General features: G+C 45.8%; 1 protein-coding gene across 2 annotated transcripts in view; it reads left to right on the top strand.

The window, feature by feature from the left end:
* FEZ1 (fasciculation and elongation protein zeta 1) overlaps window positions 1–21,127 on the top strand; it is a 153,759-nt gene extending 132,632 nt beyond the window's left edge. For both annotated transcript variants that reach the window (XM_030538517.1, XM_030538518.1), the window contains 2 exons: window positions 14,009–14,074; window positions 20,795–21,127. In XM_030538517.1, the coding sequence (XP_030394377.1) occupies window positions 14,009–14,074; window positions 20,795–20,811 (83 nt within the window). In that variant the 3' untranslated portion in view covers window positions 20,812–21,127. The remainder of the gene's footprint in view (window positions 1–14,008; window positions 14,075–20,794) is intronic.
* Window positions 21,128–25,489: the final 4,362 nt, after the last annotated feature.

Genomic DNA, 25,489 nt, shown 5'->3' with positions numbered 1-25,489 from the left:
CATCCAAGTCACGTATTTGAGGCACTGCATTATGCTATGTTCGATGGTTTGGATGTTCTCACCACAGTCACTCAAAAAGGAGTCTTTGATTTTTCACTTGTGCATCACGTAGAGGCATCTTCCGAGGTTTGTTTGGATGCAGTTTGATGGTCCAAAGTCTGCATGGAAGGTCAAAACCATGAGGGAAGCTTGTTGGGTCAGTAACAGTGTGTTTGTTTGGGATGGTAGATGAGGTCCAGACACTTTGCCATTCTCCAACCGGATCCAAAGACATGTAGCCCATAGCGGTTTTTGTGATTTCAGGTGGTGTTGGGGTATGTTATCCATAACCTGCCAGATGGAAAGTTCTGCTTAGTTTTTGGCACATTTAAGTTCTCGTGCTGTGGCTGTATCTTGACAGATAGCTGGAGATTTGATGTTCATTAATACAAAAAGCCACAGTAGAGATGTTTATTTTAAAGTTCCCATGATTTGCATGGTCTGATTCAGATGCCTATCCACAAGCTGGGTATGGCAGCTTCTTGTCCACACTGGTGCACAATACTTTGCAATTGAGTATACCAGGGCCAAGGCTGATGTTCATAGCACTGGGACAGTTGGTCCTCAGCTTGTTCCCACTAGCTTTTGAATAATGTTGAGGCGAGTATTTGCTTTAGAGGCTGCTTTCTTGAGGTGGTTATGAAAGGTCAGTGCATGGTCAAGAATGACACGCAGGTATATTGACTTTGGTTCATAATGCACAGTTTCACCACAAAACTGGACAGTTAGAGTATTCTGTGTGATTCTTTTCCAAGGTGGAAAGTAGAGACTGCCTTTGCTCGGATTTGGTCTCAGCTGCCATTTTTGGAAGTATTCCTCCATAATCTTAAGGTCAAATGTAAGGGTCACTTCAAATTCTTTAAAGCTACAGGACTGAGTTGTGAATGCCAAATCATCATCATATGCAAATTTCTGCACTATTGTTTCAGGCATACTTCTCATGTATACATTGAAACATGTCAGACCATGTAGAGAGCCTTGTGGTAGCCCATTATTTGTGTACGGTATGCTGGTTTGACCTCCAAGATATATGCACATTCTTCGGCTGCTAAGCATGGTGTTCAGCAGCCTGAGAATCTACACACACGGAGTCAGTTTGGCCAGTTTCAGTACCAGACCATTGTTCCAGACTGTGTCATATGCCGTTGAAAGATTGATGAAAGCAGAACCGGTGTCTTGAGTTTTCATTGGTCATTGTTTTTTGTGAGGGCCAGGACCTGGTTGCAGCAACTTCTGTGTGGTTAAAAACCAGATTGCTCCTTGGGTAGGCTAGCATTCACAGTGGACCCAGTTCAGTTCAGAATCATACGTGCCATCACCTTGTAGGCGGTGCTCAAGCGGGAGATTGGGCTATAACTAGAAGGCTGATCTGCAGGTTTCCCAGGATTTAGGAATGGAATGACTCTGGTTTCTCTCCAAACATGGGGAATTGCACCAGTCTCCATGATATTGGTGAAAATCTGCATCATCCATTTCGATGCCAGTGGACCCAGGTTATGTAGGAACTCAGGATAGATACCATCTTTTTGTGCTACTTTTTCCCCCAATTTTGTGGCTGCAATGGCTGTATCAATCTTTTTATTTGTGAATGGTCTAAAAGATTGGGATCCTGGAGTACATGTGGACATCACCTGCTGAAGCTGATGGCGGAATTGTCTGTAATACTGTATGCAGAAGTGACATCGGGGGCGTGCGGGGTCATGTCCCGAGAAATCTGTGGGAGCACACCTCTGGCATGGACACCCAGCAGCAAGGAGGCAGGACTCTCCCTGGCAGAGGCACTCTCCTTGTATCCCTGCAGCCTGGAGAGGGAGGAAGCAACAGGGTGGCTGGCTGCCGGATAAGTTCCTTCCCCACCACAGGGGTCTGCCTTGCCTTCCCTGCAGCTGGAGTCCCAGCATTGCTGCCTGCTTTGCAGACCCTCCACTGAGGTGAGTCAGGGGGTGAAGGCAGAGGCAATGTGTGGGACTCCAGCAGCAGGGAAGGTGAAGTAGCCCCATGTGGTGGGGGAGAAGCTCAGCTGGCAGTCAACAGGCCTGCTGTGTCCTCCCTCCCAGCACTGCACAGACACATTGAGAGTGCCACTGCCTGGGGCAGAGCTGCCTGAGATGCTGGGCATCTATGCCAGAGGTGTCCTGAGAAATCTGAGGAGCACGTGACCCACAGAACCTTTCATTTGTGCCTCTACTAGCCACAGATATGTGTTGCCACTGTTTGTCCACTGATTGTTTTGATGTCCACAAAAGTTTAGTAGTGATGGCATTGGCTTTCACTTGTGACCTAGTGGCAGGTGTGGTATTTGCAAGCAAAATGAGTTCAAAGTGTCACAACCCACAAAAGCTTAGACTACTATGTCGCAGGCAGAGAATAGGTGGGACTGAGGTGCACCAATGCTTGAGGCCCCTGCAATGGTGGCAAAATGAGTAAAGGAGATACACCTAGATAAGGAGCAGCCAACATGGATTCACCCAGGGCAAGTCATGCCTGACTAACCTGATTGCCTTCTATGATGAGATAACTAGCTCTGTGGCTATGGGGAAAGTAGTGGACGTGATATACCTTGACTTTGGCAAAGCTTTTGATATGGTCTCCCACAGTATTCTCACCAGCAACTTAAAGGAGTATGGATTGGATGAATGAACTATAAGATGGATAGAAGCTAGCTAGATTGTTGGGCTCAACAGGTAGTGATCAGTGGCTTGATGTTTAGTTGGCAGCTGGTATCAAGCGGAGTGCCTCAGGGGTCGGTCCTGGTGCCGGATTTGTTCAGCATCTTCATTCATGATCTGGATGATGGGATGGATTGAACCCTCAGCAAATTTGCAGATGACACCAAACTGCAGGGAGAAGTAGATATGCGGGAGGGTAGGGATAGGGACCAGAGTGACCTAGACAAATTGGAGGTTTGGGCCAAAAGAAATCTGAGGTTCAACAAGGACAAATGCAGATTCCTGTACTTAGGATGGAAGAATCCCATTCACTGCTACAGGCTTGGGACTGAATGGCTAAGCAGCAGTTCTGCAGAAAAGGACCTGGGCATTACAGGGGATGAGAAGCTGGATATGTGTCAGTGTTCCCTTGTTGCCAAGAAGGCTAATGGCATATTGAGCTGCATTAGTAGGGGCGTTGTCAACAGATCGAGGGAAGTGATTATTCCCCTCTATTTGGCACTGGTGAGGCCACATCTGGAGTATTGAGTCCAGTTTTGGGGCCCCCACTTCAAAAAGGATATGGACAAATTCGAGAAGTCCAGCGGAAGGCAATGCAAATGATTAGAGGGCTCAGTCACATGATTTATGAGGAGAGGCTGAGGCAACTGGGCTTATTTAGTCTGCAGAAGAAAGAGAGGAAGGGATTTGATAGCAGCCTTCAACTACCTGAATGGGGGTTCCAAAAAGGATGGAGCTTGGCTGTTCTCAGTGGTGGTAGATGACAGAACAAGGAACAAAGGTCTCAAGTTGCAGTGGGGGAGGTCTAGGTTGGATATTTGGAAGAACTATTTTACTAGGAGGGTGGTAAAGCATTGGGATGGGTTACCTAGGGAGGTGATGGAATCTCCATCTTTAGAGGTTTTTAAGTCCCAGCTTGACAAAGCCTTGGGTGGGATGATTTAGCAGGGGTTGGTCCTGCTTTGAGCAGGGGGGTGGACTAGATGACCTCCTGCAGTCTCTTCCAACACTGATCTTCTATGATACTTTGAATCCTGGCAAGCGACCCATTTCCACACACTGCTGAGAAGAGTGAAGAGGCCCCATGGTCACTGCCAATCTGTTCTGGGGGGAGATTTATTCTCAACTCACATATGGCAGTCAGTTGGACTCTGAGCAAGAGCCAACCAGCCAAGCACTTGAGAGAGGTAATGTACAGGACCACTTCAGAATCCTGCCCTATGCTGCCTAATATGCCTTCTCTAACCCTGGCCATTCCTGATGCTTCAGAGGAAGGAGACAAAAAACTGTCCCAGAATACATTGGGGCGGGGGGGAATCCTTTCCTGACTCCTGCTGGTGAACAGATGAAATCCTGAAGCATGATCTTTAGGGACGTAAGACATAATGCAGAGTTGAGGCCATGCCCCTACCATCACAAGCAACCCCATCATACAATCACATTCATAAATTTGTCCAGCTTTCTTTTTTTAAATTAATTTTTTGCCCCCCTCAGCTCCTGTTGGGAGGTTGTTACAGAACCTCACCTCTCAGATGGTTATAAACCTTTATCTAAATTTCCAGTCTTAATTTGTTTGTGGACAGTTTATACCCATTTATTCTTGTGCCAGCTTGTCCTTTAGCTTAAATATCTCTTCACCCTCCCTGGTATTTACCCCTTTTATAGACAGCAATCATATCCCCTCTCAACCTTCCTTTTGCTAGCTCTTTCAGTCTCCTCTCATAAGCTAGGCCTTCCCTGATAATCCCAGTAGTTCTGCTCTGTTCTGGTTCCTGTTTGAATTATTACACACAGTATGCCCAAATGAAGTTTTAGCAGTGCCTTGCACAATGGTGTTAGTGTATCTTTATCTCGGCTGGAAATGCCTCACTTGATACATTCTAGGATCACATTTGCCTTTTTTGTTGGTGCATCAAACTGGTGGGCACATTATCTTGTGACTGACCAACACACTCAGGTATCTTTCCTCCTCCGTCATTTCTAACTGTATCAGAAATTCTTATTATTAGACCCTAAGTGCCTGGCCTTGCAATTTGAACAACTGACTTTCATCCCATTTCTGTCACTCCCATCTTCAAGATCATCCAAACCTTTCTGTCTAATGTTCCAGTCCTCCTCAGTATTGACGATGCTCCCAGCTTTGTATCATCAGCACATTTCATTAGCGCACCGCTAACATAGAGTTGCCTATAGTGGTCTGTTCTCTTCAACTCTCCTACGTCTGTCATCTCCTCTCTCTGTCTGTGTGTCTCTCTCTGAATCTTTTTTTATTTTAATTCCTCACATGTGGTTATTGCATGGAGGAGAGTCTTGCAACATGCTCTGAAATTGTTGGGTTTCAACTCAGTTTTTAACTCTTTTAGCTGGTTGCTCTACAGTCATGAATATCTGATCTCCAGTTCTCATGAGCTTCATCCTGATGCGGTTAGCTGCATTATCTCTAAGGTGCATAACTATCTCAATGGAGTGGATGTTATAGCCAGCCCTCAATGCTTTGAGCATCTTAAAGATTAAAACCAGTTCCTTGAATTGGGACTTAGAAAACACAGTGTGGCGTGTCCTTGGTGTGTTTTCCTGCTACTGAGGCGGCTGCTGCACTCTGCACAATCTGAACTTTTGTGTGTTGTCTCCATCTTCTGCCCCAGATAATGTGAGTTACAGTAGTCCAGCCTATAGGTGAGGAACTCATGGATCACTGGGAATAATACTTTCTCTGAGATAAGTGGAATAATGTCCTGACATGCTAGAAATGGAAGAATGTATTTCTTGCCACTGTTTCTATCTAAGCGTATTGAATGAACTCCAAGACTTTGTACTATCTTGACAAATGGAGAATAGCTGCCTTTGATGGATGGTGTAATCCATGTCTTGGCTAGGTTCTCAGTACATTACTTACATCTCATCAACGTTATTTAATCACTGCTGGGTTCAGAAGAAGTTGTGATTCTGAGTTGCCAGGCTGTTGTAGGCAACAAAACACATACTGGCTATGAAACCTGTATTGCTGGCAAAGGGGGAGAGTCTCTTCTGATGATCTGCCATAAATACTAAGGAAGAGGGTGGGGGGAGACATGATTTTTCTCTTATAGGAGGGCCTTGAGACCTGAGAAGCAGCTGGCCCCTGACCCTTCCTAAATCCTGGAATTAATAAAACCATCGTAGTTCTGCACTATCCACTCCAGCCAGCTCTTGTACGGAGGTTGCCAGCACAGCGTGCCCAGTCCTGTGAAAGGTGGCAGAGAGGTTGTGCAATGTTACTACTGAGATTTGGTTTCTGTCCATGGTCGTAAGAGGTAGTTGATTGGTACCAGCCATACTCTGTCTGTGCTGCAGAATTTGAGGGTCCCTACCTGGGCCTCTTCCTTCAACAGGGAGGATGGACGAGAACACGACTTGTACCTCAATCTCCTTTATCCTTCTCAGAGCCACGTAGTCTGCATTGACCCACTCAAGCTCATTCTTGGCAGTATCATTGTTGCCCACATTGCAAAGCAGAAAGAAGTAGTGGTCCGAGGGCTTGATCAGTCTCGGCAGACACTCCATCACATCCTGAATTATAGCTCCAGGCACACTTCTCAAATTTCCCAGTCTGCATGGTAGATTTTTACCTTTATATATGATATTACATTATAATATTCTAATATTATATATTTAAGAAAAGTTAAACACTTCAGTGTTTCTGAATTGATTTCTTTAATGTCTATTACGTGAGTTTGAAACTTTGATTTTTTGTTCTGATTCAGAACAAAAATAGATTTCTATACTTTGGAATTTCACCAGAGATGGAAATTCCTCCTTCTAACCAGCTCTATTCAGTACCTTCATATTCAGATTAGGGATCTTTATTACTTGAGGTAAAGGAATAAGTGGTAGCAGATGTCACTTTTTAAAATCTTCTATGTGAATCAACCACTAGAGGGAGGATGTTGTATGCTAATTGCTAGACAACAGTAGAGTGAGAATCAGCATACTTGTGCCTTATTTTTGACTCTCTGGGTACGTCTACACTACGGGATTATTCCGATTTTACATAAACCGGTTTTGTAAAACAGATTGTATAAAGTCAAGTGCACGCGGCCACACTAGGCACATTAATTCGGCGGTGTGCATCCATGGTCCGAGGCTAGCGTCGATTTCTGGAGCGTTGCACTGTGGGTAGCTATCCCATAGCTATCCCATAGTTCCCGCGGTCTCCCCCGCCCCTTGGAATTCTGGGTGGAGATCCCAGTGCCTGATGGAGCAAAAATCATTGTCACGGGTGGTTCTGGGTACAGCCTCACCCTTCCCTCCCTGAAAGTAGCAGACAACCATTTCACGCCTTTTTTTCTGGATGAACTGTGCAGATGCCATACCATGGCAATCATGGACCCTGCTCAGATCAATACCGCAATCGTGGACTTTGTAAACACCTCGTGCATTCTTGTGCAGTCTATGCTGAACTGGGACCTGCAAAGCCAGGTGAGGAGGAGGAGGCGGCTACGGCAGCGCGGCGACGAGAGTGATGAGGACATGGACACAGAATTCTCTCAAACCGCGGGGCCTTGCGCTTTGGAGATCCTGCTGATGATGGGGCAGGTTCTAGCTACTGAATGCCGATTTTGGGCCCGGGAAACAAGCATAGACTGGTGGGACCGCATAGTTTTGCAGGTGTGGGACGATTCGCAGTGGCTGCAAAACTTTTGCATGCGTAAGGGCACTTTCATGGAACTTTGTGACTTGCTTTCCCCTGCCCTAAAACTCCATAATACCAAGATGAGAGCAGCCCTCACAGTTGAGAAGCGAGTGGCAATAGCCCTCTGGAAGCTTGCAATGCCAGACAGCTACCGATCAGTCGGGAATCAATTTGGAATGAGAAAATCTACTGTGGGGGCTGCTGTGATGCAAGTAGCTAAAGCAATCATCAAGCTGCTGCTATGAAAGGTTGTGACTCTGGGAAACGTGCAGGTCACAGTGGATGGCTTTGCTGCAATGGGATTCCCTAACTGTGGTGGGGCAATAGATGGAACCCATATCCCTATCTTGGCACCAGAGCACCAGGGCACCCACTACATAAACCGCAAGGAGTACTTTTCAGTGGTGCTGCAAGCACTGGTGGATCACAAGGGACGTTTCACCAATATCCATGTGGGATGGCCAGGAAGGGTTCATGATGCTCGCGTCTTCAGGAACACTAGTCTGTTTAAACGGCTGCAGCAAGGGAATTACTTCCCAGACCAGAAAATAACAGTTGGGGATGTTGAAATGCCTGTAGTTATCCTGGGGGACCCAGCCTACCCCTTGATGCCATGGCTCATGAAGCCATACACAGGCAGCCTGGACAGTAGTCAAGAGTTGTTCAACTACAGGCTGAGCAAGTGCAGAATGGTGGTAGAATGTGCATTTGGCCATTTAAAGGCGCACTGGCGCACATTACTGACTCACTCAGACCTCAGCCAAACCAATGTCCCCTTTGTTATGGCTGCTTGCTGTGTGCTCCACAATCTCTGTGAGAGTAAGGGGGAGACCTTTATGGTGGGGTGGGAGGCTGAGGCAAATCACCTGGCCGCTGATTACGCGCAGCTAGACACCAGGGCGATTAAAAGAGCACACCAGGAAGCGGTGCACATCAGAGAAGCTTTGAAAACGAGTTTCATCACGGGCCAGGGTACGGTGTAATTGTTGTGTTTGTTTCCCCTTGATGAAGACCCCCCCTTGATTGACTCATTCCCTGTAAGCAACCCACCCACCCCCTTCGATTACAGCTTGCTTAAGGAAATAAAGTCACTATCGTTTAAAAAGCATGTATTCTTTATTAAAAAGTCAATATAACAAAAGGGACAGAAATGACAAGGTATCCTGGGTGTGGTTTGGGAGGAGGATAGGAGGGAAGGAAAAGAATACTAAAAACATTTCAATGTAATGACAGCCTTTTGGTTGGGCTATCCACGGGGGTGGAGTGGGCGGGTGCACAAAGCCTTCCCCCCACGCGTTGTTACACGTCTGGGTGAGGAAGAAATGGAACATGGTGAGTGGTGAGGGTGGTTACACAGGGGCTGCAGCGGCACTCTGTGACCCCGCTGCTCTTCCTGAAGCTCCACCAGACATCGGAGGATATCAGTTTGATCACGCAGCAGACCCAGTGTTGCATCCCGCCACCACATATCTTCCTGCCTATACTTCTGATCTTCCTGGCACCACCTATCATCTCGAGCATCCTTCCTGTCCTCACTTTCACTGGCATCTTTCCTGTAATTTGATACCACGTCCTTCCACTCATTCAGATGAGCTCTTTCATTGCGGGTCACTTCCATGATTTCCGAGAACATTTCGTCTCGTGTCTTCTTTTTCCTCCGCCTTATCTGAGATAGCCTTCGGGATGGAGTAGGGAGACTTGAAAAATGTGCAGCTGCATGAGGGAGGGAAAAAAGGGAGAGAAGTATTTAAAAAGATACATTATACAGAACAATGGTTATACTCTTTCACAGTGAACAACACTATTCCCCTTACATAGCACATGTGATTTCACTACAAGGTCGCATTTTGCATCTTAATATTGAGTGCCTGCGGCTCTGGTATTAGAGATCTCACAGACGCAGGCCTGGGCATCAGAATTCAGCTTGCATGCGTCCATGGTAAGCCATTGTCTTTCGGCTTCTGCAGCCTTCATATACACAGTGCCCTCCTTTCCCAAAAACCAAGCAAATCCTGTTCAGTGCTGCTTCTTTCCTGTTAACATGCAGCAGCAGAAGCCACCCCCGCCCTCCAATTCTGTGGGATGATCGCTTTACCCCTCCCCCCGACCACATGGCTGGTCTCATGGAAGATCACTGCTAATCACCCCCCTTCCCCCCCCCACCGCGTGGCTGGTAGCAGGGAAGATCCCTGATAGCCAAACGCGAAAAAGCTCAGTGCTATTTCCCTCCCCCTGCTTGGCTACGTGCAAGGAAGGATTTCTTTTAAGCAACAGGCAAACAGCCCAGTAGGAATGGCCATCTCTGTTCCCTTACTTAAATTCCTGAATTTCAACTAGATTACTATGAACGATATCACTCTCCTGAGGATAACACAGCGAGGTAAAGAATGGATGTTTCTTGAATGCCAGCAATCACCGGGACCATACGCAGCTATGCTTTGTCATGCAGTGATACCCGATTACTTGCTACATGTATGGCGTGGTAAAGTGTCCTACCATGGTGGACGGAACAAGGCTGCCTTGCCCAGAAACCTTCTGCAAAGGCTTTTGGAGTACCTCCAGGAGCACTTCATGGAGATGTCCCTGGAGGATTTCCGTGCCATCCCCAGACATGTTAACAAACTTTTCCAGTAACTTTACTGGCCGCAAATGCATCCCAAGCCCTCATGGCAAATCAATCATTAAAAAACACTTGCTTTTAAACCATGTTTTATATTTACAAAGGTACACTCACCAGAGGTCGCTTCCATGGCTTCACTGTCTGGGCTAGTGGCTTGGGAGGGCTGGGAGGGTAATTCCGTCTGGGTGAGAAAAAGCTCCTGGCTGTTGGGGCTAACGGAGTGCTGTGTGCTCTCTGCAAGGTCGTCCTCCTCTTCCTCCTCCTCTTCCTCCTCCTCATCTTCCCCCTCTGCAGAATCCTCAGCCATGGCTGAGATTACAACCCCCACCTCGGAATCCACGGACAAGGGTAGGGTAGTGGTGGCGCAACCCCCTAAAATTGCATGCAGCTCAGAGTAGAAGCGGCATGTTTTCGGCCCTGACCCGGACCTTCCGTTTGCTTCTTTGGTTTTCTGGTAGGCTTGTCTGAGCACCTTAACTTTCACTCTGCACTGCACTGAGTCCCTGGTGTGGCCTTTTTCCATCATAGCCTTGGAAATTTTTTCAAATATTTTTTCATTTCATCTTTTGGAACGGAGTTCTGTTAGCACTGAATCCTCTCCCCATATAGCGATCAGATCCAGTACCTCCCGTGCAGTCCATGCGGGTGCTCTTTTTCTATTCTCAGGAGATTGCATTGCTACCTGTGCTGATGAGCTCTGCGTGGTCACCTGTGCTGATCGGCGCTCCACGCTGGCCAAACAGGAAATGAAATTCAAAAGTTCGCGGGGCTTTTCCTGTCTACCTGGCCAGTGCATCCGAGTTCAGATTGCTGTCCAGAGCGGTCACAGTGGAGCGCTGTGGGATACCGCCCAGAGGCCAATACCGTTGATTTGCGGCCACACTAACCCTAATCCGATATGGTAATACCAATTTTAGTGCTACTTCTCTTGTCGGGGAGGAGTACAGAAACCGATTTAATGAGTCCTTTATATCGATATAAAGGGCTTCGTAGTGTGGACGGGTGCAGTGTTAAATCGGTTTAACACTGCTAAGATCTGTTTAAACGCATAGTGTAGACCAGCCTCAGAGTGGAATGTGGTTTAATGATTCAAATGTAACTTCCAGACAAGATAACCAAATACTGTACATAGATTTGGCACAATCATTCTGAAATGCTTAGAGACCTGAGTTCTACTTCCAGTTCTGTGAGAGGTAATCTTGTATAATTACCTTACTGGATCTGTAAAATGGGGGGAAATTATACCTGTCTCCCTACTAAGTGAGGCGTGTGAAGCCTGTTTCAAAGGGTCAGGAAGTTCACAGAAATATAATATGTGGTAGTGGTGAGATTTGAACTCCTGTTTTCATAGCCTCCAGACTTTTGTATGTCTTTCACATACATTCTCCCTGACACTCATAAAAATCAATACTTTTAACAATGCTGAGGGAGCCAGAGCTATGATTCACATTTAGAGGTCTGTCCAATGAATATGTGGATGGGAGATGATCCTACCAGGTGCTCTCTCCAAGCATTCACTTAACATCTTTCCATGAGTGCTTCCCTAAACTGCTCTTCATTGAATATTCACATTAAATAGCTCCCCAGGCACCCCCCTAAACTATTCCTTCCTCAGTGCACACAGCAAACCACTCCCCAGATTCTCACCATTAACCTGAGGTGTGCATTTAACCAATTCATCAGGTGATCGCACTGAAGCGCTGAATTAAACACGGAAGTTGTGGAACTCATCTAGACTCTGCCCACAAATGAAGATTCACACAACTTAAGTTGGATGCCACTCATGGCAGCTGTATAGATGTTAAAAATATGATCAGGTTTCTTCTCTGGCCTCCTCAGACTCCCTGTGAATGGAGCTGATGGATTCCTTGGGCTCAGCTCCCCTCGTTGGCATTCAGATTTGCCAATGGACTCCTCTGGGCTTCTCATGCTTGAGAGCCTCACCTGGCTTCTTATGTCTGGATTCCTTTGGAGATCAGATGACCTGCTGGGCTTTGTTGGACACCTTAGGCTTGAGTCCTTCCCAGCTGAATAAAAGAATAAATGGTGGTACTCTCCAAAAATGCCACCTATTTCTGGGGCTCCCCAACCAGTGACTATTTGGTTTGGCCCAAACCTTTATTTTTTTTTAATTTGGAACTGCCAGTAAGCCAAAAAAAAGTTATTCACCCAGCTCTAGACAAGATGTAATGGATAGATGAAGCAGACAAATGGGCAGAATGAGGGAGGATGAAACAACAATATAATAGAATGTATTCACATAGATTTACTGGGTGCACAATGCACAGGTGTAGGAAGACAATCAGTAGCAGAGCCAGTTCAAATTTCTCTCTCTCTCTCTCTCTCTCTCTCTCTCACACACACACACACACACACACACACACACACACACACACACACACACACACACACACACACACAAAATCACCTTTGTGCTGAGAGCAAGCATGAAAAACTTCAGCCTAAAAAGAATGTTTGCTATGAAAGGAGCATTACAACCTCAACAATAGCACGCACTAGCACGTCTGCTACAATAGAGGAATCATTCCTATTGGAGTAGAATATGGATGCCAGGAGGGCTGGAACAATTTGTATAGTGGAGGTGCTGAGAGCCATTGAACCAAACTGTAAACCCTGGGTATGATGAAAACCGCTTTAAGACAAGAGGTGTTGCAGCACCCCAACACCCTTAAGTCTAGCACCTATGGTGGAAGCTATTTAACAATAACTAGCAGCAGTACAGAAAGTGAAGAGGAATCTCATGTCCACTTTAAACTACAAAAGAGTTTATTGTGGCCAAGTGTTAGAACTGAGTGGGATTTACTAGGTTTACAGCTATGCTCTTTTGACTTTTGAACTTTAATGGGTCAAGAACTTGCTATTAAGTGTTTCTTTAAAGCAGTCAGCTTCTACACAGCCCAGTGACCCTAACACCATTATAGGATATTGATTTTAATAGTAGTTCTCAGATTACAGCAGGGATCAGCAATCTTTGGCACACGGCTTGCCAGGGTAAGTGCTCTGGCAGGCCGGGCTGGTTTGTTTACCTGCAGCATCCACAGGTTCGGTGAATCGCATCTCCCACTGGCCACGGTTCACCACTCCAGGCCAATGGGGGATGCTGGAAGCGGCAGCCAGCACATCCCTTATCCTGTGCCACTTCCCGCATCCCCCATTGGCCTGGAATGGCAAACCGTGGCCAGTGGGAGCTGCCCTTTGGAGGCTGCAGGTAAACAAACTGGCCCAGCCCGCAAGAGTGCTTACCCTGACGAACCGCGTGCCAAAGGTTGCCGATCCCTGGATTACAGTCTCAATTACACTAGTGTTAATCTGGAATAATCCCATTTATCTCCATGGAATTACTCTGATTTATACAACTGTACCTGAGTTCAGAACCTGGCTCCAAAAGAGGCGATTGCTACTCACTACCTCAACATTACTTCCAGCAGCACCCTAGGGTGTCCTGGAAATCTAGCCCAACAGGGCTTGTATTGAAAAATCTAATGAGATCACAGACCAAGGTATCATGTCTGCAAAACATTGCAAATTATTCCTTATTGCGCCCCCAGGATCAGCATGACCATCCTATCTTATTACTCAGGAACTTAAACTTAAGTAATTAAATGTGAGAGGGATAATGTGGTACTGATTCTGGGCAGCAGCTCTGGAAACTTCTGGGAGTTCTTTAATTTTTATTCTGTATATTTTCACAGTATCAACTGTTTGTACAATTTCACAGCACAACAGGGTCCATGTTCATACATGTGCGCACATACATGCTTACACATAGCCCTCTTCCACACCTACACCACATACCTGATAGATATGGGAAACTCCCATTAATTGAACTGGCAATTCCTTGTGTCCTGTGGTGGGGGTATAAGGTCCCTGGCTTCACTGAACAATTTCTAGGCCCTGGCTGAAAGCCAGGCATTGGTGTGTGGCTGAAGCCATAATATTCTTCTGCCTTTCAAGGGTCATTCTCATGATTGTTTCCTCTTTTTCCAGTTCTTTTTGCAATGAAGGAGGATAACGAGAAGGTCCCTACATTGCTAACGGACTACATTTTAAAAGGTAAAATTTACAACCCCCAAACAACCAAGACAGCTCTAGACACCGGGACAATTTTTGCCAACTCAACAATTATTATTTTCTGAAGACCAACAGTGAGCTTGGCCTTTACAAACATATCCAGAGACCATTTCAGGCTGGAAATAAGCCATACGTTTGTTCCAGTAGTTAATTGTTCTCATTGTTAAAATTAACCAAGGGTCATGGTGGATTCTGCATCACTGGCACATATAAAATCAAGATGTTTTGGGGGAGGTTCTATGTCCTATGCTATACAGGAGGTCAGACTAGAGGATCATAATGGTCCCTTCTGGCCTTGGGATCTATGACTACACTGGTCCAGGCCCAAAAACCTTTCATCTTGACTCAAACAAAACTGTTCAGGTAATGGTAGAAACTCAAGTGGGTGCAAAAATCTTGCATACATCATTGTTGAACAGCTTCGTGGAAAAGTTTGTTTGAGGACCTTGCATTGTGTCCACCAGCGAGCATAATGCTGTTATGCTCAGTGGGTTTTGGATTAAATCATACAGCCTTCATACTGCAGGTCATGATGTGGTGCAAAGCAGCACACAAAGAAATAAATTAATTACAGTTGCTTAACATTCATCATTTAAATCAAGAACAGTATTTTTTCTGTTCTGTAAATAGTAATAGACAACATTCACAATAATATTTAATAATTAAAAGTAATGATTAATCACTTAGTTAAATCACTTATTTAGTATTTAGTGCAAATTACTTACAGACTGTACATTACTTCACTAAGGACAAGAACTGTATCATATTTGTAGACCAGTTTGCTTTACCAGAAACCATAGTATAATTTACTGGTTAGTATAATTTTGAATAATTCAGTAATAAGTAGAGCAACAAAATGAGCAACAGCAAAGGTTAAATGTGAATCACATAATATAAATATGTAAAAGATGCAGCTAAAGGACCAATTTTATCAGTTCCCCCCTTGAGGATCCTGTCTCTCTCACTGAGCTACTTTATACTCCTTCTGCCAAAGGTGATACAACTTCATTCTACAACCCAAAATGTTAATTAAAAATTTAAGTTTACAAATTTAGGTACAGGGATCTCTTTGACTTGTCCAATCATGGTTTCAAATTCAGGGGTAAAACATCAATTCCATTAGTCAATTGGACACATGTTCCCTCCACAATTGTATTTTGTTTGCTGTGTAACCTCCATTTCCCACATATGTGGTGCTGGTCTATTCCAGGCACTCAGCCATACTGGGCACACAAGATGAGCCCTCTCTGAGGGTTCTGTCTCATCATTACTAAGCCCCAGCTTGGTTGCATGGCCGCGACGGCATCACACTGGTAAACCAATCTAATGTACATTTCCATGCAGCAATCCACAATAGCTACCTACCAACTTCCATGGAAGTGTGTTACCAGTACCTGAGGTGTCTTGGTCCTTCCCTAAAGACAGAGTCCTCTAGAACTCGCACCAAGGGGAAACACATTCAGATTGTGTAGCTATTTCTCTTTTTAGTTAGTGGTAAAAGACATAAACCTGCATGGCCCCTCTAAGAGGGCTGCAGTCAGGAGTTAGTATAACTACCAAAGCTTCCTTTAACATTTGTGTCTCGTCCTTATATCAATTTAATATTTGCTTGTCAGTGACAAGATCTGGCACTTTCCCTGCCTCCAGGTCTTGAAGTTTAAGTCTCATTAATATGTACATACTGTAATGGGTTGAATCACAGAAACCCCCTTGGGAATTGCCAACTGATGTGCCAAGACTATTTCTGCCTCTGCTTTCCCTGCCAGACTGGGACTCCAGCACCCTGTCTTGTTGAGCCAGACATGCTAGTCTGCTCCAGCACAGACCCAGACTTAATTGAAAGCAACTTACAGAAGTGTTCCTGTCTTTAATACTCAGATGCCCAACTCTTAAATGGGTCTAAAACCCAAATAGATGTTTTATCCTGTATAAAGCTTATACAGGGTAAACTCATAAATTGTTCGCCCTCTATAACACCGATAGAGAGATATGCACAGCTGTTCCCCCCCCCCCCGTATTAATACATACTCTGGGTTAATTAATAAGAAAAAAGTGATTTTATTAAATGTAGAAAGTAGGATTTAAGTGGTTCCAAGTAGTGACAGACAGAACAAAGTGAATTACCAAGTAAGATAAAATGGAACATGCATCTCTATGTCTAAGAAAACTGAATACAGATAAAATCTCACCAGTTTCAGTAAGCTTCCTTTTACAGACTAGTCTCCTTCTAGTCTGGGTCCAGCAATCACTCGCCACCCTGTAGTTACTGTCCTTTGTCTCTTTCAGGCATCCTTGGGAGTGGAGAGGCTATCTCTTTAGCCAGCTGAAGACAAAATGGAGCGGTCTGTCACAGGCTTAAATAGACTTTTTCTTGTAGGTGGGGGACCCCCTTCCTCTCCTATGCAAAGTCCAGCTCCAAGTTGGAGTTTTGGAGTCAAATATCTGTGCATGACCGAGTTTCTTACCAGCCAAGCCACATTCCTGGGAAAACTCTGATGTGGCTTGGCATCTTCGAGTTCACTGTAGGCTTAAGTGGTTCTTGACTGGACACTTAATTTGCACATTCCTTTGTCAAGAAGCTGACCAAATGCTTTACTAAGGTTATCCAGCAAGTATACAGCCAGTATGCCTAACTTCAAGTACAAAAATGGTACATGCATACAAATAGAAGTAATGTATTCACTAGATCATAACCTTTACATAGATATGTTACATGGCATATGCAGCATAAAACATATTCCAGTTATATCATATATACATTCATAAGCATATTCCCATGAAGCCTTATGGGGTACAGCGTCACACATACCCTTGCCCCACACATTCCCTCCTTAGCCAAAGTATGATTTTCAGCCTCATCATTATTATGCCCAATTAACTGATTAACCTTTTCCAGGGTTTCATTTAGTGCAGTGGCTTTCAAACTTTTTTCTGGCAACTCAGTTGAAGAAAATTGTTGATGCCCCCACCCCTAGCTAAATGCAGAGCGAGTGCTCGGGGCGGGAGCAGCACGCGGAGCCCTATTCTCCCCCCTTCCCCCGAAGCCAGACTGCTGCTGGCCACTTCTGGGCTGGCCACTAGCACCGCCTATGGGACTTTTAATGGCCCAGTCGGCAGTTCTGACCAGAGCTGCTGTGACCCAATGCCTTACATTCCACGACCCAGTACTGGGTCACATCCCACAGTTTGAAAACCACTGATTTAGTGCCTTAGAAATATTATTCATATTTATTATTGTAACTCCTCCTACAGAGTAGGCATATGGTACTTTCAAGTCCATTTTACCAGTGTCTCTAGTGTAATTGTAGCCAAATGCATCTGTCTAGCCCTTTGACCACGTTGAGTCTCCTTAATACCAAGTTCATACATACCAGGCATTGGAATTCCTGTTGTCTTGGGTTTCATCCGACTGCCCACTTGTAGTTGTAGTGTGTGATGAGTTTGCAGAGTCTGGTGGCTGGGAGTTCCAAGTTGTTTGTTTCATTTGGTTTCATTTCATGATCCAAATCCATAGTCCCACAGACAAAAAGTATTCTAGTAACAAAGCCATTCTGTAAAATATCAATAATAGCAGTATCTTGCTTCCCCTTTAAATATTTTCACCTGATTAATGTGTAGCCATTTGTCCCACATCTGCTTTCCTTTATCAATGCACACCATGTACACCATCAGGCTGTGTTTTCCCCCTCACAATGTTATAAGGACCTTCCTAACTCGGTTGCAAGGGGTGTCCTTTGATCTGAGTCTATTACCCAGGGGAGCTCCCATCTTGTAAAGACGTGTCCTAACATAACCATACTAGTTTTAGGTAATAGGCCAGGATAGTCAATTTGCAACCTAACCCAAGGTCCTTCTGTTTGTTGATATCCTAATTTGGCCTTGTTTTTTGTAGACCCTGGATTAAGTTTGGGCACATACCAAAAAGTTCTCAATATAATGTTTAATGACTTGCCTCATCTGTAGCAACCAACCTATTTGCTGAATATGAAACACTATGTTTTCAGTTCCCTGATGCCCTACAGTAGGCAGTTTATAATATATGTATATACATGCAGATTTCAGGTCTTTAGGGATAACCCACACTAATGCATCTGAGGCTTAAGCCATCCATACATTTTCTCCGCAGCGGAACTGCATTATCCTCAGTGGGATCCCCTTATGTTGTGAGGGTTCTGCACTTCCAACAAGTTTTTGTATGGTGATGTCTCATTTCTGCAGGCCTGCCAACTCAAAATCTTTCCACTGTATCTTAACAGCACTGACAGGGCCTGAGCTGCATTTTTAGCTCCTAGGTCAGCCTTTTTTTCTTCCACTTCACACCCAAGGAAGATTTGGCCATTATCACAGCCAGCATCATCCCTTTTGCCAGAGCAATTGACATTATATACTTTTGCATCTATAAACACCAATTATTAACAGAAAAGATTTGATTGCTTAAAATCAAAGATGTTTTCAATGTATACAATAAAATATAACAAAATAACGTTGTATCTTATAAACTTATTACAACCTTAAAAAATGATCAGGTCTTTTTAGCTTCAATTTTTTAAAAAGTTGATATCACAGAAAAACACAAGGAGTGGAGACTGAGACTGACTAGGTGACAGGAATAGGACTGGGACAAAGAGCCAGTAGTGGGAAAGAGATGGGACTTGGATGGGGTGAGTTGGAGGCGAAGGGGCAAAAGTCCTCAAGCTTGGGGAAAATGGACAGAACAGTCTGCCCATTAGAGAACATTCCCCTTCAGAGCCTGGAATGGAATCCAAGATTCCTGAGTCACTCCATTTCTCTGCTCTCAGCAAATATCAGTGAAACCCACTGGCAAAGTGTCCCACGACCCCCTCAAGAGCTGGTCCATGTAGAGGATTACAGTCTAGTAATTCTATTAGTTACTCCATTAGCCCATCAGAGCTCTGTGCAGTGGATCTAAAGGTTCCAGTCCTGCTAATGACCCATGTTAATGTCCATATTATGCTACATGATAGAATTTCTGGTTTTTCAGTTTGTCTTTTTTAAAAACTAGGTAATTACACCAAAAATTAAAAGAACATTATTAAGTTTGCAAAGTCAAGCACTCAAAAGGTAAGAAATGCAAGAATTAAGATTGCCTGAACAGCCTATATGCATTATGACACAGTCTTTAATTACATAATCACATGCATTTTTTCCACAGGACTTCTACCCAGCACTTTAATTCTGCCTATCTTCTGACTGACTTTGCAACATTAATGTTCTTTTCCTGTATTGTTTTGTGTGTAATGCACTAGTATAGTGTAATACTAGAGGCCTAGTTTCAGCTGGTGTAAGGGCCTGGTGGGGGGGCCTCAGCCCTCTCAGGCACAGGCGGGGAGCCAGTCCGCCTTGCTCCATGAGTTGGGTGAGCTGTCGCCTTAGCCTGGTGAGGCAGGAAGCAGTCAGGAGCTCAGGCCCTCAGGCGGGGTCTGAGCAAACAAACAGTATATAAGCCCAGGCCCTGAGACAGGGCAGGGCAACACACAGTTCAGGGCTCAGGCCCTTCTCAGGCCAGTGAGAGGGAGAGTCTACCACCCCTGGAAGGGTGGCAGGGGGGACGCAGGCCCTCCCACTCCACTGCATCCCAGCCCAGGGCCCTAACAGCAGCAGGCAGTCTGCTGCTGTGTCAGTGGGGATCCTGGCCGCAACACACTGACATTGGTTCAGGGTCTCCTGGAGCCAGACTAGAGTCGGCTCCCCCCAGGCCACTTCCAATCCCCCCCCCCCATTGGTACCTGTGTGTCCTCTACATCTTCCGCAACATCCCACACCATGTGCTCCTCAGGATACTGAGCACTGGGTAAGCGGGGCTGGTCCTTGGGATACCAGGCGCAGGGAAGTTCAGGCAGCTCCTCAGGATACTGGGCAAGGGGAAGGCCCAGCTGGTCCTCCTCAGGGTAGGAAGGACGGGGAAGACTCAGCCAGTCCTCCTCAGGGTAGCAAGCACAGGGCAGGCTCGGCCAGTGCTCCTCAGGGTAGCAAGCACGGGGCAGGCTCGGCCCAGCAGGAGCTAGGGCACCAGCATCTGTCCTCTCCAGTGGCCAGCAGCCAACTGAGCGCTGGGGCCGGGCCTTTATACTTCCTGTCCCACCCCTTGACTTCTGGGGGAGCGGGAACAGGCGGCGGTGGCTCCGCCCACTTCGGCGTCTGTTCCGGCTTGGCCCTCTCAAGCACGGCTGGGAGCCAGGCCACCTCACCACAGCTGGGCACAGAAGAAATGGGGGGAATGTTGTGAAGCTGATTATGGCTCCCTGATTCTCTGACCACCAGTCAGAGCCTCACCTTGTGGCTACTCTAGGGGCTACTCTAAACCCCACCAGCTGGTAATAGTACCTATGGGACCAGTACCAGCTGTTGGCTGCTCTCTGGTTATACCCCTTCCCTTTCTTTCCTTATTTGCTACATCAAGGCAGCAGAAACAGAGATGGCTGGATGAAGTATATAGTTTCTTTCTTCAGGTGTGTGGGGATCCAGTGTGATAATTGTACAAAGCCCAGAGTTGTAGTGTGAAGCTATTGAACCATTGCAGGGACAGTCCAGGCTAGTGATAACCATGTGCAATGTTTATGTTAGAAACAATGCGCTTGTCTGCCAGTGTTCTCAGTCACTACATCTCTAAGAGGTGAAATATTTTCCTGCCTCGTACTAGAGCAACCAGGTCCTGAATGATCTCATTTTTCTCTCTTCCAGTGCTCTGCCCTACCTAATCTGCCTTTGGACCCGCAGTGGAACACAAGACAACAAGGCCAGAGTCATTCCATCACAGGGACTGCATGATAAACTCCAAAACATGTATTTAAAAATGTATAGCATTAACCTGGATTAAACATAAGCAAAAACTATTCCTTTCCTGTTGGCTTCTAGTCCTAGTAATCATTGAATGCAAAAGTGAAGGCAGGTGCTGCTATTTTCTCTCTTTGCCACCTGACATAATGAAGACAGTCCTTCACCACACCCTATGTATTTTTGGTCCAGCTTCCCAAAACATATCACACTATGGGACTAATTTTGAAATACTGAAATAAACTTTCATTTAATTAAAAGTTGTCGCACTTATTGGAGAAGCAGCTGCCTTACACCAGCTTTGAATTCAGATTCTCATGGCTGGGGTCCTTACCCCCTCAAACAGACAAATATAAACTTTGGAAAAGAAAATACTTTATGCTCTTTACCTCTTTTAGTTCTTTGGTGCCAGGGATTTGTTTTACAAAATGTTAAGACAGAAAAGATGGACCTCCTGAGGTCTCTTCCAACCCTAATCTTCCATGATTCTATAGTAGGATTCTCAGTGGAAGGTGAAGCTGTCCATAGAGTCATAAATAGCTGAGCTAACATGCCAATCCGAGCCTTAGCATGAATCAGGAATATTCACATCTCCATCCCCATGTATCTGTGCTCTAAACGCTTAAGCCAAATCCATCACTTGTTACTGAGTCTGAAGTGCCAGTATCTTGATTAACTCATCTGTATCAGGGTCCATTGTATCTGCTACACAGACCAATTATGTAGCAGGTGTAGTAAATTTTCAGAGGTCCCTCATAATTGTACCTAATACTTGGCTAATAGTCGGCACTGTGATAGGGTGTCCACCTCAAACAACACAGAGCAGATTAAATGTTGTCAATTAACTTGTTCTGGGGGAAGAGCCAGGGATTGAAAGGCTAAATGAAGATGGAGCCCAGCTAAGAGGGAATAAATAGGTGGGGCTCTTATAAAGCCAAAAAGTTGGCAGTAAAGGGGCTTTAAGGAAAGTAGTCTGTAGTTTCTCCCTGGGAGAAGAGAAGTGTGTTTGGGGCTACTGAGTTAGGTAGGCTGCAGTCACCTGCTGGGCAGAAGGCATTTGGGCTCATAAAAGTGGAAAGAGGGAGTTGCCAGAAGATAGGAATAGAGACATAGGAAAGAGTCCAGGGGAAACCGTAACAGGATCTGGATGCAAGGAGACCATAGTTACTGGAAATAGGGTCCCTTGACTGGATCCTGGAGTAGTGGGTAGGTCTGGGTTCCCCTACCAGCCAGCCAAAGACTGCCTGGGACAGTTGTCCAATGAGACTTTGATACCACAGAAGGGGATCTTGCAGCAGGCCTGAGTTCTGAAGAAGTACTCTGAGTCCCAGACAGAGAAAGGGGGGCCCCTGTGCAAAGAAAGGGCATCAGACCTGGAAGGAGCTAATCCCCTAAACTGCTGAGAGGAGGCACCCTAGAACTGAGTGAGTTATATTGCAGGCACATACACAAAATCCCATATTTACATAGGCAAGTGAACATTTATTTGCCCAATTACTTACTGAGTACACACACACACAGGAATTTACACAGAAACCAGATTCAGATTTCACAGCAGTTAAGAAAGCCTCTTTAAAAACTAGGGGCTAGATCCACAAAGGGGCTTAGACATTGCAGTGCCTCACTTTTAAGAACCTTGTCACCAGTGGAAACCACAGCTCAGACTTAGGTAACCGGGATTCCAGATGCAATGCATGGGGAGAGACAAGCGCCCAGGAATGGAATCCACGAAAGCCAGCACTCTGAAGCAGGAGCTGCCAAAGCTAGCTAATAGGCAATTCTAAGTCCTGTCCCTTCCGAGAGGTAACTCCAGGAGGAAGGGAGATGCCTAGCTCAGCTGATGGTTCCTCTCCTGGAGTCAGGTGTCTAAATAAGGCAGTGAGGAATCAATTTGGAGTTGGAAAAACCACTGCAGGGTCCGTTGTCATGCAAGTTTGCAGGGCCATTAATCTCCTCCTGCTACTTAGGAATGTGACTCTCAGCAGTGTGCAGAACATAGTGAATAAATTTGCAGCAATCGGGTTCCCGAACTGCAGGTGGATGATAGTGCACATATCCCTACTTTGGCACCAGACCACCTTGCCACAGAGTACATCAACAGCAAGGGTTGCTTTTCCGTGGTAATGCGAAGGCTTGTGGATCACCAACATCAATGTGGGCTGGTCAGGGAAGGTGCCTAACTCTTCAGAAAGTGCAAGCAGGGAGCTTCCCCCACCCCACCCCCCCGGCTGGTGAATTACCGTTGGTGATGTTGAAATGCCAGTAGTGATCTTGGGTAATCTAGCCTATCTCTTGGCTCGTGAAGCTGTAAACCAGCCACCAGCATAAAGGAAGGCTTCAACTACTGGCACAGCATGACAGTGGAAAGTGCCTTTGGTTGTGTGAAGGGATGGTAGCATTCACTCACAAGCTTGGCCCTCTATGAGAAAAAGATCCCAATGCCTATAGCTGCCCGCTGTGTCCTGCATAAGAGCTGTGACGCAAAGGGGGGAACGTTACTGCCAGTCTGGAGGGGAGTGGCTGTCAGCTGAATTTGAACAGCCAGCTACATGAGTTATTAGAAGAGCTCAACGCAGAGCTATATGGCTCAGAGAAGCTTTGAAAGACCATTTTAATAGTTAACCAGAGTAGTGTGTGTGGCTGTGTCACAGACTCACAGATCATGCCAACTCGTGGCCCCGTGCGGTTCGTGGGTGCTCCTTTCAGTGAGACAACTCTTCTTGGGGGTCCACGCTCACTCTCGGGGGTCAGGCCCCTCCACCTCCCAGAGTCGCACCTCTCTAAGCCTTAGCACACCTTTGCTCGCCGTGGGCCCCCTCAGGGAGTTCACGTGCTCTGGACCCACCCCCAAACCCCCGGGCCTCCTCACCCCAGAAGGAGTTGATGCAATCCTGTTCTCTAGACCGGAGTGACTCTCAGGCAGCATAAAACAGGAAGATTTATTGAGAATTGAACACAGCGCAGGAAACTCTCAGGGCCTCAAGCCTGGCCTCCGTCAGTCCCAAGTTCCCTCTCCGGTCCTCCACAACAACAAACTCCCTCTCCCCTCGCCTCGTTAAACCAGTAACACCTGGGGACATGCAACCTACTGGATGCAACCTACTGGAAAACACAGAAAATCCCCACTTCGTCACAGGCTGTAGTGTGCGCTACCCAGCCTGCTCTTCTGAGGCCCAATATGACTCCTGCGGTGATTGCTGTACATGTAGGGCTATAACATGATCAATGCAGCTCTTAATATTGCTTGTGAATAATCTTATGAGTTGTGTGGCACTGTGCAGCAACAGGTTGCTTTCAGAACTGATGAGCACCAGCTAGCATACATTTTGAACTAATACAGATGAACTATGTTGCAAATAACAGAATTTTATTCTGTCATCAAATCTGTGCGATCCCCACCAAAACCCCAGAAAAAAAACAAAACCCGGGCACGTTTAAAAACAAATACATTAAACGATAAAATGTACTAAATTAAGCGAACGGACATTATAAGAAGGGGAAAGGACGTTCATGTCCATTTCAGCTATATAAAATCAACCGTGGCTTTCACAGGTATGTGAAGCTATGGTTGACCTTCATGTCCCCCAGAATGGAGTGGCTAGGCTACTGCAGCAACCCCTGATGCCATGACTGTTGTGGGGGGGGGGCAGGGGGCGTGGAGGGTGCAAGGTGCTCAAAATATTAAGTTATCAGTGGGCTGCAGAGGGAAGGACGCTTCGGCTTGTTGAATCTACAGGCCCATAAAGTCCTGCATGCAGGGACTGACTAGGCTAGGGTGCAGGTTTAGATCATGAACAGGCTGATAATCGTTTTCTCGCCCTGCCACTCCAGTGCTTAACGGAGGGACAGAGAGGCTTTCCATAACTGGGCAACACTTTACCTGACAATTGTTGCTAACATACCTTTAGAAACACTTCTTGTTATCCTTGACAAACCTTGCTAGCTGAAATGTCAGTTTTGTTTTGGCCTTCCTGATTACAATCGTGCATGCTCGACTAATATTTGTATACTCCTTTCTACTCATCTGACCAAATTTCCAGTTCCCTTTCGCTTCCTTTTTGTATTTTAGCTCACCCAAGAGTTCACTGTTAAGCAAAGCTGGTCTCCAGCCATATTTACTATTCTTTCTTATATCACGATGGTTAATAAGGCTTCTTTAAAATATAGCCTGCTCTCCTGGACTTCTTTCCTCCTCATATTAGACTCCCAAGGGATCCTGCCGATCAGTTCCCTGAGGGAATCAAAGTCTACTTTTCTGAAGTCCATGGTCTCTATTTTGCTAATTTTCTTTCTTCCTTTTGTCAGGATCCAAAACTTAACAATCTCATGGTCATGGCTGCCCAGGTTGCTACCCACTTCTACTTTCCTTACCAATTCTTCCCTCTTTGTGAGCAGCAGGTTAAGAAGAGCTCAGCCCTAGTTGGTTCCTCCAGCACTTGCACCCAGAAGTTGTCCCCAGCACTCTCCAAAACTTTCCTGGATTGCCTGTGCCCTGCTGTATTGCCCTTCCCAGCAGATGTCAGGAAGATTGAAGTCTCTCAAGAGAACCAGGGCCTGTGATCTGGAAACTTCTGTTCATTGTCCAAAGAAAGTCTTGTCTAC

This window comes from Gopherus evgoodei, chromosome 19, assembly GCF_007399415.2.
Source record: "Gopherus evgoodei ecotype Sinaloan lineage chromosome 19, rGopEvg1_v1.p, whole genome shotgun sequence".
Taxonomy (NCBI): Eukaryota; Metazoa; Chordata; order Testudines; family Testudinidae; genus Gopherus; species Gopherus evgoodei.
Note: the sequence above shows the minus strand (reverse complement) of the source record. Positions and strands in the feature narration are given on the sequence as shown.